Source organism: Adiantum capillus-veneris, chromosome 10, assembly GCF_014529385.1.
Source record: "Adiantum capillus-veneris isolate H3 chromosome 10, ASM1452938v2, whole genome shotgun sequence".
Taxonomy (NCBI): Eukaryota; Viridiplantae; Streptophyta; class Polypodiopsida; order Polypodiales; family Pteridaceae; genus Adiantum; species Adiantum capillus-veneris.
In genome coordinates, this window is record NC_140940.1 from 93512730 (window position 1) to 93528616 (window position 15887).

The window sequence follows — 15887 nt, forward strand, 5'->3', positions numbered from 1 at the left end:
TGATGTTAGATAAAAAGTAGGCTTTAGTATATTTTTTAAGGTCTAAAATTACAAAATCCTAGCTAGATTCCAAGTTTTCCTTGAAGTAAACCACTAAAATTTTGTTAGTGCATATACGAACAATTCTTTAAATTTTCAATTTTTATGGCCATTGGCCTTTGAAAAGCAAAGTTGAGCCACCCAAAATTGGCTTTCACAAGGATAATTAGGCATACTTTCAATGTTGTCACTATGATTGAGACTTACATCAAATGTTGTTTCAATTTTAAAATAGTAAATGGATCTTTTTATTTCACTTTCATTTCATATCTCCACATGTCAGACTTTTCTTGCATTCTATTGTTTTAGAATGTTAAAGTGAAACTACACTTCTATAATTCTAGTAAATCTTATGGGGAGTGACACACACACACACACACACACACACACACATATATATATATATATATATATATATATATATATATTAATGGGTTTTTTTAATTTCACATTTCATTTCACAGTCTCACATGGCTTGATTTTTCTTACATTCTATAACTTAATTCTAGTAAATATTCAAGAAAGTTTATTTTATTAAGCGACAGTCGGTTGAGTTTCCTTCCCACAAAGAAGTGAACCGAAAATAAATTTAAAATTTGTAAGATTTTTGAACTATTTTCTCACATATTTCACCAGTTTTTCTTTCCTTTACCATGGTTTGCAACCAGCTAGTTTCCATTTTCAATCGGCTCAAGGCTAAGCTGAGGCAATCCTTTCTTGAACATTGAATCTACTTAAACTCAACCTAATGATTCTATCACGTTCTAATTATTTTAGAAAGCCACCGTGATTCTTTCACTTGTTTAAAACTTGTTAGGTTGAAAGCTGAAATGGTTCACAGGTTCCAAAGTTTAGAGAAATGAAACATTTTGCAAAGTTTTCTTCGAAGTGGACCTAAGAGTGACAAGTGGATGCCTTCTCCTTGCTTGAAAAATTTAAGCTACTTCATATATAGTATAGATGAATACCATCAATTCTTCAATTTTTGACCTAAAAATCAAAAGAGTTTTTAGTGTGTGCTTTATCTACTTTAAAATTATTTTGATCAAGAAAAAGGATTTGGTACCCTCTTAGAGACCCTCCTCTCTCTCTCTCTCTCTCTCTCTCACACACACACACACACACACACACACACACATGTACACCCACACCATGCATGCGCGCGCGTGCACACACACATACCTTGTTATTTTGGGCCTATTCGAAACTGGTGATCGATAAAAAGTGGGACGTAATATATTTTTAACGGTATAAAATTGCAAAATCTTCGCTAGATTCCAAATTTGCCTTGAAGTAAAACCACTAAAATTTTGATAATGTACATATTGTTGGAATTAGGGTTGCAGAGAAACGCACACAACTTGGAGAAGACAAAGGAATTTCAATGCACACAATAGAGAGTGTGTTACTTAGTGTGCAATGGAAAGATAGATAGCCCTAGAGTGATGGGCGTATATACAATGCTCGTGGGAAAAAAATTCCTAAAGAGGGAAAAAATGCCCCTGCGGTCCTAGTGTGTTCACACACATCACTACCACATGTATATGGTAACAAAGCCCCTCTAGAGTGATGCGGTGAACGAGAGCTGGCACATGAGTAAAGGGAAGTGCCATGCCCTAAGGACATGATCAGTCCACAAAGGGGAGTAAGCCCAAAGCTTTGCGGAAAGCTTCAACTTCTCATGAGACAATGCCTTTGTGAAAAGATCTGCAAGGTTGTCCTGTGTTGGCACATAAGCCAAGCTGATCTCTCCTGCTGAGAGCCTCTCCCTCACATAGTGGTAATGCACCTCAATGTGCTTTGTGCGAGCATGAAAAACTGGATTCCTCGCAACTGCCAATGCGCTCTGGCTGTCTGTGTAGATAGTGTTGGCAATGTCCTATCCAACACCCAAATCAACCATAACGCATCTGAGCCATACACACTCAACCGTAGCTGTGAAGACTGCTTGTACTCAGCCTCACAACTCGAAGTGGCTAGAGTAGGTTGCTTCTTTCTCAACCATGATATACATGAACTGCCAAGCATGAAAGAAAAACCACTTGTGGACACTCGCGTATCAAAACAACCAGCCTAATCTGAGTCCGAAAAAGCATGTAAGTCTAGCAGCAATGATCCCCCCTTGGGATAAAACAAGCCAAGATGTAAAGTGCCACTAAGGTAGCAAAAAATCCTCTTGACAGCCTGACAATGCTTAGACCCTGGGCTATGCATAAATCTGCTGACCTCTGAGACTACAAATTGAGTATCTAGCCTCGTGTTGCATACATAAATGAGGTAGCTAACAACAGTTTGGTAAAGAGTGACATCAGCAGGATCGCCAGCATCATGTATACTCAACTTCAAACCTAGTTCCATGGGAGTGGCAATAGGTTTGCAATGATCAAGTCCAAACTTACTTAGCAATGTCTCTATGTAACTTTTCTGACACAAGGCAATACCACCATCACATTGCTTAAACTGTATACCCAAGTAATGATGCAACAACCCAAATCTTTCATGTTGAAAGTAGCATTCAAATCAGCCTTAAATTCAATAATATGTCTCTCATTTGGTCCAGTGATCAACCAATCATCGACATAAAGAACCACAATAAGAAGTACATCGCCCTCACGCTTTACATACAATGTGCTTTCTATTGGACTGTTACGAAAGTCTCATTTAACCAAATGAGTGTCAGCTTTCTCATACCAAGCACGAGGAGGTTGCTTCAACCCATACAAAGACTTCTTACATCTGCACACTTTGTCCTCTTGTCCTTTTATGACAAAACCGCGAGGCTGCGTTACATAAACTTCCTCAAATATGTCACCATTCAAGAAAGCAGTAACAATGTCTGATTGATGTACATCCCAACCAAAATGAGTTGCCAATGCACATAGAAAACGCACAGTAGTCATACGACAAGTGGGAGCAAAGGTCTCTTCACAATCTATGCCTTTTTGCTGTGCATAACGCTTTGCAACAAGTCGAGCCTTATGGCGATCGATCTCACCATCCAGCTTGCGTTTCAACTTGTAAACCCACTTCGTACCAATGGCCTTTTTTCCAGGAGCCAAATCACATAAAGTCCACGTGTCATTTTCTATAAGTGCATCATCTTCTGATTGCATGGCAGCCATCCAATTTTCTGAATTCTGTGCTTCATCAAAAGACAGAGGCTCCTCAACATCATGTAAGCTAGACACAGCCAAAGCATAACAATCCGATGCATAAGATGCATGGCGAGAGCCTGAACGAGTACGACTATACAAAGGTGCATCTAATTTACTTTCACGCAAAGTGTGCACCAGCCATTTTGGCATACCTCTAGCTTGCTCATTTTCAGCCCTTTTCTCATCAAGTACATCATGTACATCTGCATCAGTAATAGGCTGATCTATAACATTTTCAAAAACCCCCATAGGCTGTACATTTGCCTCATTGGAACTTACATTTGTATTTCCACCACTGAAAAGAGGCAACAAAGTGTCATAAATGTCATGTGAGCTTACATTACTGTCTCTAGTACATGACAGCAAGGGCTGAACAAAATCTTCCACAAACACTACATCTCGTGGAAACCAAAATACGTTTTGTTTGCGGATGATACAACTTGTAACCTTTTCTTTCAGCACTATAACCAACAAAAATAAATTTGACAGCCTTATCATCCAATTTTCTGCGCTGTGTTTGTGGCACCAAAGCATATGCCAAACAACCAAAAACACGCATGTGCCCAATAGAAGGCTTTCTATCGTGCCATGCTTCATATCGAGTAATAGACTGCAAAGCTTTCGTAGGACACATGTTTAGTACATAAGTGGCACACATGATGGCCTCAAGCCAAAAAGAATGTGGCAAAGCTTGACTTTTGACCATACATTGTGCCATTTCCGTAAGTGACATGTTTTTCCTCTCAGGAACACCATTTTGCTGAGGTGTATAAGGCACTGTACATTGATGTTTTATCCCATGACTAGCGAGAAATGCATTGAATTCATGAGACATATACTCCCCCCCTCGATCGGAACGGAGGGTGCCCATAGTACATTTCGAGACATTTTCAGCCATAGCCAGAAATTTTTTGAAGCACATAAAAACTTCGGACTTCCCTTTAAGGGAAAATACCCATGCATGCCTGGAGTACTCATCAATGAAAGTCACGAAGTACAAGTAATTGCCCAAGGACGGAGTTTGCATGGGCCCACAAACATCACTATACACAAGCTGCAACCGGCATGTGGCCCGAACTAAACCATACTTTGGAAACTTAGAACACTGCATCTTACCTAAAATACAGCCTTCACAAACATGTTTGATAGGTGCTTCAAGAGGCGGCAAAGAAGCAACCATATCAGATTTTTGCAAACGAAGCAAACTGACAAAATTCAGATGACCAAAATGTGCATGCCAAAGTTTTGCATCTGAAATAGCCCTTGAATCTGCAACAGCATTTGCAAAATTTTGCCCACACTTGTCATACAAAGTGAGCGTATACAGCCCACGGCACAAAAGGCCAGATGCAACAATTTCATCACCAAAACTGAGATCATGAACTGTATATCTGTCATCCACAAATTTGACTACAAGTCCAAGTCTAGCAAGTGCAGATATAGATAAGAGATTCTTCTTGATCCCAGGTACATAAAGTGCATGAACAAGTGTGAAAGAAGTGCCGTTAGTAGCAGTAAGCACAATCTTTCCAACTCTCTGAAGTGGATAAGAGGCATTGTTGGCACAAGTGCAGAATTCCCATGAGGGACAGACTCGAGAGAGGTGAACAATTCACGATGTGAGGTAGGTGAACAATTCACGATGTGAGGTTATGTGCTTTGTAGCACCACTGTCGAAATACCACACATGTGAATCTGCAGCAACTGACAAGCATGCATCATGGACAACAGGATTGTAAGTGCACTCTGCGCTAAAAGCCCATCCTGCATCGAGGTTAGCATCACAGTCTCCTTTCACAGAAGACTCAACAATGGCTGCATTTGTAGTGGAACTAGCATTTGCAGTGGAACCACCCTCTTTCTTCTTAGCCTCTTTGGCCTTCAACTTAGGACACTGCTTGATCAAGTGATCATTAGCTTTACAATAATGGCAACGCATCTTCTTTTTTCCCTTATCACCAGAATTGCCAGATGAAGTGCTGCCAGCAGAAGCACTAGGAACATAAGTTTTGCCACTTGCAGCAGAACCATAAGAAGTGGTTGCATTGTTGTTACCACCCTTTCTTTGAGAAGCACTAAAAGCTTGTTCAACTGCACGTTGTCTAGTCCTGTTTTTTTTGGAAAGTGACTCTTGCAACAGCAATGTGCATAATGCATCAAACTTGATAACTTCTGCATTTCCTTGGGTTATAAGTCTCCAAGTACTAGCAAAAGTCTGGTAAGAATCTGGTAAGGCATCAAGAACAGTCTGCACAAGGGAACTGTCTGAAATGACTTTAGCTGCAGAAATAAGTTGCTCATTGATATCCTTGACACTAGCAAGAAAAGTGTCCATATCATATTCCTCATGCATAATCTTCGACTCCAGCTCTTTATGTAGCAAAGCAATTTTAGCCTCATTGCGGCTTGCATAAAAACCAGCCAAAATATCCCAAGCCTGTTTTGCAGATTTTGATGAACGGATGTGAGGAACAATGGTGTGCTTCACAGACAACACAGTCAAAGCATGAGCCATCGCATCCTTTACATCCCAACGAGCTTGTTCTATCGTAGGCAAAACAACTCTAATAGCAGCAATCCTTGCAGCAAGACCTGCAACATCCTTAACATCGCGTACATCCTCAAAATCAGGATGTACATCAATGCCCTGCACAATATTCTAGACGCCCTTTGATACAAGAACGTGTTGCATCATATAGGCCCACATAGGGTAATTGTCTCCATCCAACCTGTCCTCAACAGCAAACTCTTGAACACATCTGTGTTGTTGTTATCAACCATGGTAAATGATGCACCTGATGTGAAAACTGTCCGAAAATAGGAGAAACGGAGCGGGAACAACACGTGCTATATAGCACAAACCGTAGAAGACTATAAGACACCTGTTATGCAGAAAATGGCACTGACAAAAATTCTGCACAAAATGACGAAATTGCCTGTGCAGACCTGCCTGTAGTGGAAACGGAGGCCGAAATGAGCCCGAATCAAAAATCTGAGTATACTAAGCTCTGCGAGTCTTCCCAAAATATTTGTCGACCTACGGACGCTTGCAAAACCTCACTGTAATCGGAGAAAGTGAGCAAGCGTGTGCTGGAGCAGCTGGTGACTAAGCCCGGGAGGACGTAACCTGCTCTGATACCAATTGTTGGAATTAGGGTTGTAGAGAAACGCACACAGCTTGGAGAAGATGAAGGAAGCTCAAGGCACACAATAGAGAGTGTGTGACTTAGTCTGCAAGGAAAGATAGATAGCCCTAGAGTGATGGGCGTATGTACAATGCTCGGGGGAAAAAACCTCCTAAAGAGGAAAAAAATACCCCGGCGATCCTAGTGTGTTCACACACATCACTACCACATGTATATGGTAACACAGAGAAACAATTCTTTGATTTTATTTTTTTTATGATCATTGACCTTGGAAAAGCAAAGCTAAGCTACCCTCAATTGGCTTTCACAAGGAAAACTAAAGTCTGCCTTAAAAGGAAAAGTAAAGTCAACCCCTTCTTTTGAAACTTGTCAAACTGAAAGGCTGAAAGTTGAAAAGGTTCACAGTTCACAAAAATGAAACATTTTGTAGAGTTTTCTTTGAAGTGAATGTAAGAGTGACAGGTGGAGGCCCTCTCCTTCCTCAAAAATTTTAAGCTCTATTACATATAGTATAGATATAGATGTTAATAGCCCTCTTTGGTTAATTCATGTGATACGATGATACACATTGTGAAAAGTGACCACCTGGGAATGAGCTTTGGGAAGCCATACAAAATGTCAAAGAAGGTAGCAACATGTTCAAATTTTCTACCCTAGAAGTGGATTTCGACCAAAAAGTCCTAGACTTGGATCACTATATGGTGATGCACATTCATGCAAGTTTGAGGAGAGCAAACTATAGATAATGTGGATTTGAAAGAAAAGGAATAGGCTAGGGACGGAGTCGAACTGTCATTCTAGGATTTGCAGTTATGTTACCTAGCCAGTAAAACGTTAGAGGTGACCTTAGTAAAGGCCAAGGCCACCCCTTGAAATGATCTCAAGCTTTTTTCGCCTGCAATTCCGTTTTATGTAAACCATTAACAAGGTATAGGAGATTATTACAAAGGCAAGTATAGAACTATAATCCTACTTATTGATTATCAAGGAGTTAAAACTTTAGCTATACTTAATAGCAGGGCCAACTCCAATTGATAGTCGACTATATTGAGCAGTCCATTAGAGCCACTTGTTGTGGTATAGAGTATGAATATACTTTGTCGTATTTGAATTTACAAAAAAGAGCAATTATGATGTCAATCTTGGATGATCATTCATGTGACAAAGTAAAATACAAGGTCGCACTTATAATTACCTCTTCTCATGCCATAGGGGAACAGTTACCATAGTAAATTTTCAAAATCATTGTTACAGAGACATTGATAGAAAGCCTATGGAAATATTGGTTGGTATAGAAACGTGTGATTGGTTAGATAGTTGAAAGCGTATTCAGAGTGTGGAAGCCTACAAAAAGAAGATTGTTCCCTTTACTCGGTTATGCCACAAACTAAGCAAAAAATGAGTTTGGTGTCTCAGTTAAATGAGGTTGAATTCAAATTTTTCCAAAATAAATAATTTGAGCTTGTCCCTCAATAATTCCTACCCCTTTTTATTCACACACCTCAAAACTGACGTGGCTTTTTCATATAAGTGAAATTTTTCTATTGTAGCCTGTAGGTAAGGTCTCTTGGTGCACGTATGCCTACCTCTAAGATCCTCTACTGAAGCACCTTTATAAGTGAATTTTTCTATTCTAAGGTAACGTCTCTTGGTGCACTTATGCCTACCTCTAAGATCCTCTACTCACGTATGCATATTCCACTATATTTATTCTTATTAATCCATGTATATGATTACACTTTCCTCTTATCTTAGTCTATCTCCCCTAGCATAACCCTGCCCATTAAAATGTAGTACTAAATTTAGTGTTTGCCATACAACCTCTCAACTTTGACATTAAAGTTAAGCTATTACACTGTGGTATATTCATGTAACATTTGCTTGAGAGAAAACATTGATGGGATGTATGTCTCATTGAGGAGTAAGCTACTTATTAGCACCAATATTAAAGAAGAAACATTTCACTTTGTGGCCAAGGTAGATGGAGAGCCTCAACACTAAAGGCCATCGGGTATTCATGGAAGCCCATTGCAGACAATTAACAACTTGAAATGGAGTTGAGGCTTGGAACAAGCTTGCAGAGCGAGTTGGAAGCGAGCTTTTTTTCTGATAATGCTTAATTGATCCAATTTTTAAAAAAAACTTGCTTCGAAGAGAGTTTTTGGAGAGAGCTTTTTTTTCCCTCTCCCCTCCCTCTATATTCTCTATGTCACTCCCCTTCTCTCTCCCGCTACCTCTCCCTATCTCTATTTATCTCCATCTCCTACTCCATCAATCTCTCTCTCTTTTGCTCTCCCCCCCCCCCCCCCAATATCCCCTCCCTCTTTTTATAAACCCCTCTCTCCCTCTCTCTCTCTCTCTCTCTCTGGTCTAGCAAATGCAAGACCAAGCAGTGAAAGTGTATGCTTATAAAGGTGACGTTTGTGGCCCCATGCTTCACAAGAAAACCACGTAAGACAAAGGAAACTATAATAGAGGTGAATGTAAGTAAGCTTGGGCTTATACCTCCTGTTGGCAAAGTTGTGTGGGGTAAAGCTGCCCAAGTAACAAATAACACAGAGAGCACGGGCTACGTCAATGTTGTTTTTTTAGTGTAAGGGCAAGTTGCTTAAAGTAGCAGATGAGGCTAGCCAACTTCAGGCACTTGGCCTATTTTGATGTATACTGGTTTGTAAATTTTTTCTTGGAAACTAATTTGTTGAGAGAGTGAGAGAGTGAGAGAGAGAGAGAGAGAGCAAATTGGGAAAAGCATACGTAAACATTGTAATTAGGACATGATATTTAAAAAAATCATGACGACACGAAACACTTTAAGGTACAAGTTAATCTCTCTCTCTCTCTCTCTCTCTCTCTCTCTCTCATCCTTAACACCTCAAAAGGGAGCAATATGCTTGCGATTTTCAACACAAGTCTTACAATGAAAGTGGATACAAAGCAAATGAAAAAGATGGGTTCGATCGATGATAAGGCACTATGGAGGCATTGTGTGAGGAAGCACAATAGCTAGCAAATATCTAGCAATGAAGCACCCCCTACGCATTGGCGGGTGGGCATGTATGCACCGACGGTGGTTGCATTGAGAGTGTAGGCTAGTTTTTGCTACCTTAAGTCCCTTGAGGACATTTATACTTGAAGTGCCGCATTCGCTACTAAGGCAAGTGATAGTAGGCCCACCATAGCTTCGATAAAGAATCAAACTACACAAATTTGTAACAACATTAGTCCAGTTCATTAGTAAGTATACAACAAAACAAATAATCAGCAATCAGTTGACATCTTGCAAAAATGCGCCATCGCTCATCTATACTAAGGATAAAGGGGGAGGGAATTCTGGTTCCCCCCCCCCCCCCGGGGCCACGCGTCTAAACCTCCTTCAAGCGGTGGGTGTGGCCTGCAACTTCGGGAGCATAGTGACGCAGAGAGAGAGAGAGAGAGAGAGAGAGAGAGAGAGAGAGAGAGAGAGGCGGTGAAACCCCTGGTTGTACTAGTTAGTATAAACAATATACAACTTTGGGTTGAAAACCTCCTGGAATTCAGCTACTTATATAGGTATAGAAAGAGTTTTTTTGGGAAGGAATCATATGCTAATTTGTGAAAATCTATTTCTTTTTTGCATGGTACTTTCCTTAGAATGTTATCCCTGCCATAAAACATGATATTCTCACGTACCAATTGTAGTTTCTCCTTTTCCTTCGTAGCTTGGTGGGCAAAATGAGAGGCATAATGGTACCCTTCATTTATGTGCTTGGTATCTTTTTATACTTAAAAGAGTAGTCCCTCTTGTAAAGAGCACATGGGTGCTCTCAGTCCGACCGGCTGCTATCTCATCCTACGTAGCATGCACTTTTCGATGTTGCTTGTTGGCCGGACGATAAAAAAGAGTCAAGACTCCCCCTCTTTGGCCAGTCACGCCCTTTGCCACGTGTGAAACACATCCTCTAGTACCTTGGCGCGGTCTCCCCTTGTGCTCGATATCGAACCTTTAGCCACCCAGTCCTCCTGCTTCGAAGAGTTGTCGAGCCTGTGGCGGATATGGAGGATAGCATTAGCACATGAAGAGGAAGGTCGTCGGATAAGCAAGCTGATGAAGCTACCTGTTGGTTGGTTGAAATCGAGGTGAGCGAGCACATGAACAACACGACCGGAGAACATGAGGCAGAGAACACACCATCGTTGGTGGGAGAACCAGGTCAGCATAAGAAGAGCTGTGTTGCAATGAATTCATTGGCCCGGCTAGTTTTGTGCCGGCTGGTTGGAAGAGGTAGGCTGTGAACTTTCTCGGCAAGCGGCCAGCAAAAAAGTGTACGCCCCATCAGCTTGTGAGCCAACCGGCCGGAGCGCACTTCACCTTGTGCTCACTGAGAGCTAGCAAGAGACAAAAGGGGAGTGAGAGAGAGGAGGTAAAGTTGGGGGGGGGGGGGGGGAGAGAGAGAGAGAGAGAGAGAGAGAGAGAGTTTCGAACATCCATTTTGGGGAGAGCTTTTGGGAGCGAGCTTGTTTCTAGATTTGGTTAATTGAGCGAAGTTTGAAAAAAGAATACTCTAAAAGCTCCCTTTTATAAAAAAGCTCACTCCATTCCAATCGCCTTTGTAATGAAATGAAAATCCTATGTCTACCTTCTTGTGCCCCTCTATTAAAATGTACACATTGGTAAGGGTGGATTCAAGTAGTTAGGGTGGCGCCCCTTTTTGGTATATTCGTCCTTAGTTGAGAGATCCATGTCATTAAAGACCTTTGTGATCTATGTTGGGTATTTAGCCTACATTAGGACTTGGTAAAGCACATCACGTTTGGAATCAATTGTAGAACATTGTTAATGATAGGTTCACATGGCAAGTTAATGATAATGACAGCAAGGCTCTTTTCTTACATATTAGTTAGTTAATAGAATACTTGTAAGATGGGGGGCATTAATTAAGGGTGGGTTCAGACTAGGCGACGGAAGAAAAATGCAAAGGGGCATTGATCTTCCATGGCGAAATTTGGTTGGTTGGAGTTGAGGCACTCTTCCGTCGGACCCTCCATTTTTCTTCCGACCCCCCCCCCCCCCGGAAGAGTTGATGGCCTCTCTTAGCCCCCTTCACTTTCACTTTTCCTCCTCCACAATGTTCACACTAGGCAGCGGCACATTTAAGAAAGCTTGTTTCTTCCGCCGGTTCAGTCTGAAGAGCACCCCACTTTTCATGTACATGTAATGTGGTGGTTACGCAGAGCATAGTCATAAGATCCTACTGATGCAACTATGCCAAAATCAGCATAGTTTCAAGAGCCCTATATTACACTAAGTGTCTTTTCATGTATATGTAAATGTATGTAGTGGTTACACAAAGCATAGTCATCATTAAGATCCTCTAGTGATGCAACTATGCCAAAATCATCATAGTTGCAAGAGCCCTATATTACACTTTTCTAACCATTCTCTATCCTCTGTCTTATGTTGATGTAGGTGGACAGAGTAGTGTCACACACAGCCCTCCTTGTGTAGGTCACATTTGCAAACTGCTCAGATCTTCAGGTTGGAAGCTCTGTATTTCTCTACGGTCCCTTCCTTCTCATGTCCATCCTCGTGTCAGTACTGTCCCAAATCTTATCTGCTTCCTTATCATCCGCATCATATTCAGCAACGGCAAACAAGCCCACATCATTCCCTTCAAACTCATCACACTTTTCACCTTGTATTATATGTACTTCTGATTTTTGAAGCCAATGTTGCTTGCAAACTTTGAAGCCATGTACATTTAATGAAAGAATGCAGTTTGGAAGTAAGGATTAGAAGGGGAAACACTCTAATTAGATGGTCTAAATATATTCTAGAATCTAGATAAGCTGAAGTGAAGCAAGCCCAGTATTGGGAACCAGCTGCAGAAGGCGGGTGACTTGGAGGGACATGGTTAGTCTCAATTTTTTATAAGAAGCAATGGAAGACCATGATTAAAAACTTGAAAATAAAGTGCAGAGTTGGGACTTCGTTACTCAAACCCAGTTGGAGTTATAATTTCATTTGCAAGACTAAAGCTATACACTCTGTCCTCAGTTTGCAGAGTAGCGTCAGCTCGAGATAGAGCGCATTAGCCGATGTTAGCAGGAATAGGCCCAAAAAGAATATGGTGGTGAATGAGAGGTGTCTGCAGAAGAAGAAGAAAAGGGCTTATCCATTCAAGGCAAAGAGGGGGCTTGGAACCCGGCTATCGCACCGAGGTGTAGTTGTGGCTCACTACTGTAAGATTGGCAAAGAGGGGGCCTGGATCTGGGCTACCGCGCCGAACTTCTCTAAAGTGTATTTGCGGCTCACTACTGTAAGATCGCCTTCTCTGGACTTCTCGTGCAAGAGCACCATCTTCCTTGCACACTCCCTGCAACCACATCATCAAAACATCCTTCATGATCTTTGCACAATTCCAAGCTAAAAATGAAGCCAAGAGCTTGCTCAAAATGAACCCAAACGAAAATGAACATGACTAATCTCTGCATTTCCATCCTCTTTAACAAAAGACAAGCCAGACATTTGCTTTTCTATTGACAACATCAGAGAAAGCCCCATATGCATGCTCTTTTAAAAGAAACCATCATTATACATACATAAGATCAGTCTCTGCATAGCCCGAATGGTGCTTCAGAAGCTTTGTCCAGCTGGTCTCCTTTTCTTTCATGGAGCACTGTGCCATGTAGACGGCCGCAGCAGCAAGCATTGAGGGTGAAAACTTGACCATTGAATAATCAACAAGACATAGCTCAACAAAATAGAAGGCCAGCATGTCCATCTGGATGTGTCCAAGAGAACCAAGGTAAACATAACATATAGGCAGGACCTGATTCCAATAATCCTTCGATAATAATAAGTTTGCACTTAAACATAAAAGCAAGACATGACCACCATTAAGAATTACCTTAAAATCCGAACTGGCGGCTTTAAGAAACCGGACAATGAACATGTATGGAGTGGGGACACACAAGTTAAATCCCAAGGTATTTAACATGGTCTTTTCCTGCTCCAACCGTTAAATTCATCACAACCATGAAGGGATGGTTTTACAAAACCTTCGGTACACATTTAACAATGGGAAAACAATACCATGTTGAGTATCTGCTCTCGTGTATATTGCTTATCTGAAATGTAGATTATGTCTTGGACCTGCACAGTGTGAATAATTGATTGTTTGCATATAACCATGAAAGGGTCAAAGTGTGAGAAGCACCACCCCTGCACTCTATTTTTGTTACCTCGGGTGCCCAGATCTCCTCATATTTAGAAGCTATCAGCAAGGCAGTCATGCCCACAAGCTGTAGGTTCTGTCTTTCAACATGTTGGATAGAGAGATAGCGGTCCATTACATTGGTCACGAGGAACAAAGTTTCTGGCATAAGCTTGAACTTCAAGTGCACCTGTCAAGCAAATGGCATTACACATATTTCCTATAGATTACACACAGGGTGCAAATTTAATGTAAATCGCATATATTTATACCTCGATCAGCCAGTCTACAAGAATAGCCCTCATATTGTGATTGATTTTGGTCTGCCTCGACATGTAATCGGGTGGGACGCAGCTCTGCGCCTGAACAGAGTCGAGACGACATCATTTAATTTAACAAGTTCTTGGCAAAAAGGTGGTGTAACAAGGTCTTGGTAAAAAGGTGGTAAGAACAAACAACTCTAAATTTGCATACCTCTGTCCTTCGGTAAAAGCTATAGATGTCCTCTACATAATCCACAACAGCAAGCTGATCATTCACATCATTGGCATCGATGCTAGGCAATACCTCCTCTTTCACTTGTGTAGGAAGTCCACCGCAAGCAGCCTGCGGCAATCACAAAACGTGTTACTCTTGTAATGGCTCCACATTTGCTCAACCAGCCCCACTCCTTCAGAAACTTCCCAAGAGGTCTAACTCTCTCTCTACACAGAAACCGCTTGGAGTAAAAGCCCACCTCACTTCTTGCAGTCAATGTGGCAGTAAGTGTCCGGCCCCTTCTCTCCTTCAGCATAGCTGCAGCCTTGGAATTCTGATTGTTTAGAAGTGCTTTCATACGTGCAGGATGGCCATCTGGAAGTTCATTTCCCTTAGTTCCCTTAGTTTCTTGCTTAGCAGGCTGCTTGTGGGAATTCACAAACAAAAGTACAAACAGATTAGCCCAATATCGGTAAAAATGCAGCTGGAAGAGTTGTGTCTGGACTGGCTGAATGTTATTTCCACTCAACCTGATTGGACGGTTCTTGAGCCACCTTCTTACTGGCTAGCTGAGCTCCAAAACTCCTATCAAAACAGACACTATGACTCGTCAATGTTGATCTCCATTGTACTCTATACTTAATATCAAAGTGTTTATGCCAACTTCCATTTCATCAAAGAACAAGCGTACCTTGTGATTGGCCTATCCACTTGAGGGAGTGCCTTCTTCGCAGCTTGTTGACCACTACACAATAAAACAGAAAGCAGAGTGATGACAGTCCATTGTGGAAGCGATGAAGAAAATGGAAACTGATGTACGGCTTCCTAGGCATCAACAGAATTGCAAAATGCAGATGGGCATTTGCTTATGTCATCACTTACTCTGGATTGTTGCTTTGCCTACCGCCCACGACATTGCCTATATCACCCAGGGCTCTTCTGATGTTTGCTGGAGCTTTTGCATTTACCACAGCAGCAGTGCCTGTATATTTCAAACACAAGATCACAAACAGAGAAAAGATAGGATCTAGAAGACAAAGCCTTGCAAGGAACACAGAGAAAGCTCAGAATTTGGTGCCGTCTTGCTCACACACACAGAATCAAACCATGAGAAATACACGCTCAAAACTGAGAATTTGCATGCAGAGAGAACACACACCGAACTTTACTGATCACTAGAATTGATCAAAGCACACCTTTTGTGTCGTCTTTGCGTTGTAGGTTCTCATCATGCTGCATTGCCACTTGATGCTGGAAAAGGCCAGGATAGATGATGTCAAGGAGCAACCATTGAAGGGAAGCCATAAGCCTAGAAGCAGCGCATAGCAGGCATGATAGCAGTAGCGATGAAAATTACCCTCGTTTCGTACATGGCGTAACCGCGACTGAGAGAAACAAGAAGAGGGTTCTCTCGCCTGGCTCTTGATTCACGCACACACAGACAGCGGAGGAGCAGGTCAGCTCGATGCGCAGCAGGGAAAAATACCTGATAACGGAAGCATAAGAAGCAGGCTAGCTGTGTGTGTGTTCGAGTTCAAACGGTCGTTTTCCTCTTGCAATCCTCGCCCTTCATCCTACTCTATTCAACGGTTGCCCTGTCTCTCCATGACTATGTTGTGTGTTAACGTTTAGGTATAAATTCTAGCACAAGAAAATAATTGCAAAAGAGCTTTGAAAATTGTTGTGAATTTGTGTGGCTAACTAAATGGTGAATTGAGCAAGGAAAATGGAATATGGGTTGTTGTGTGCAAGGGGCTTTCATGTTTGTGAGCCTCCTTTACAATGTGGATCTCACACTTTGATGTATGTGAGCTTCCTTGCCAGTTTGCAAATACATAATAGAGAAACGTATGAATTGCAAGATGCTACGAACCCTC

At 41.6% G+C, this 15887-nt stretch overlaps 1 protein-coding gene across 4 annotated transcripts; it reads right to left on the reverse strand.

The window, feature by feature from the left end:
- Nucleotides 1–12309: 12309 nt before the first annotated feature.
- On the reverse strand, nucleotides 12310–15581 carry LOC147449255 (G2/mitotic-specific cyclin S13-7-like). 4 transcript variants are annotated; one of them, XM_086521769.1, is made up of 13 exons: nucleotides 15368–15581; nucleotides 15207–15261; nucleotides 14893–14992; nucleotides 14702–14755; nucleotides 14541–14595; nucleotides 14270–14431; nucleotides 14008–14139; nucleotides 13806–13895; nucleotides 13562–13723; nucleotides 13413–13472; nucleotides 13228–13326; nucleotides 12920–13149; nucleotides 12310–12693 (listed from the first exon to the last, which is right to left on the reverse strand). In XM_086521769.1, the coding sequence occupies exons 1-13, from the start codon at nucleotides 15380–15382 to the stop codon at nucleotides 12555–12557; spliced, it is 1353 nt and encodes a 450-aa protein (XP_086377895.1). In that variant the 5' UTR covers nucleotides 15383–15581; the 3' UTR covers nucleotides 12310–12554. The 4 variants fall into 4 exon arrangements, with proteins under 4 accessions (XP_086377895.1, XP_086377898.1, XP_086377896.1 ...); XM_086521772.1 differs by having other exon boundaries at nucleotides 12920–13101; nucleotides 15368–15578; XM_086521770.1 differs by lacking the exon at nucleotides 15368–15581 and having other exon boundaries at nucleotides 12920–13101; nucleotides 15207–15330.
- Nucleotides 15582–15887: the final 306 nt, after the last annotated feature.

Excerpts from the sequence above, each read along its gene's own strand:
- LOC147449255 (XM_086521768.1), bottom strand. The coding sequence starts at position 15,315 with ATGGCTTCCCTTCAATGGTTGCTCCTTGACATCATCTATCCTGGCCTT. Across the intron at positions 14,140-14,269 it reads CATTGACTGCAAGAAGTGAG|GCTGCTTGCGGTGGACTTCC; the intron begins GTGGGCTTTTAC and ends TGATTGCCGCAG. Across the intron at positions 13,150-13,227 it reads CCGCCAGTTCGGATTTTAAG|GTCCTGCCTATATGTTATGT; the intron begins GTAATTCTTAAT and ends TATTGGAATCAG.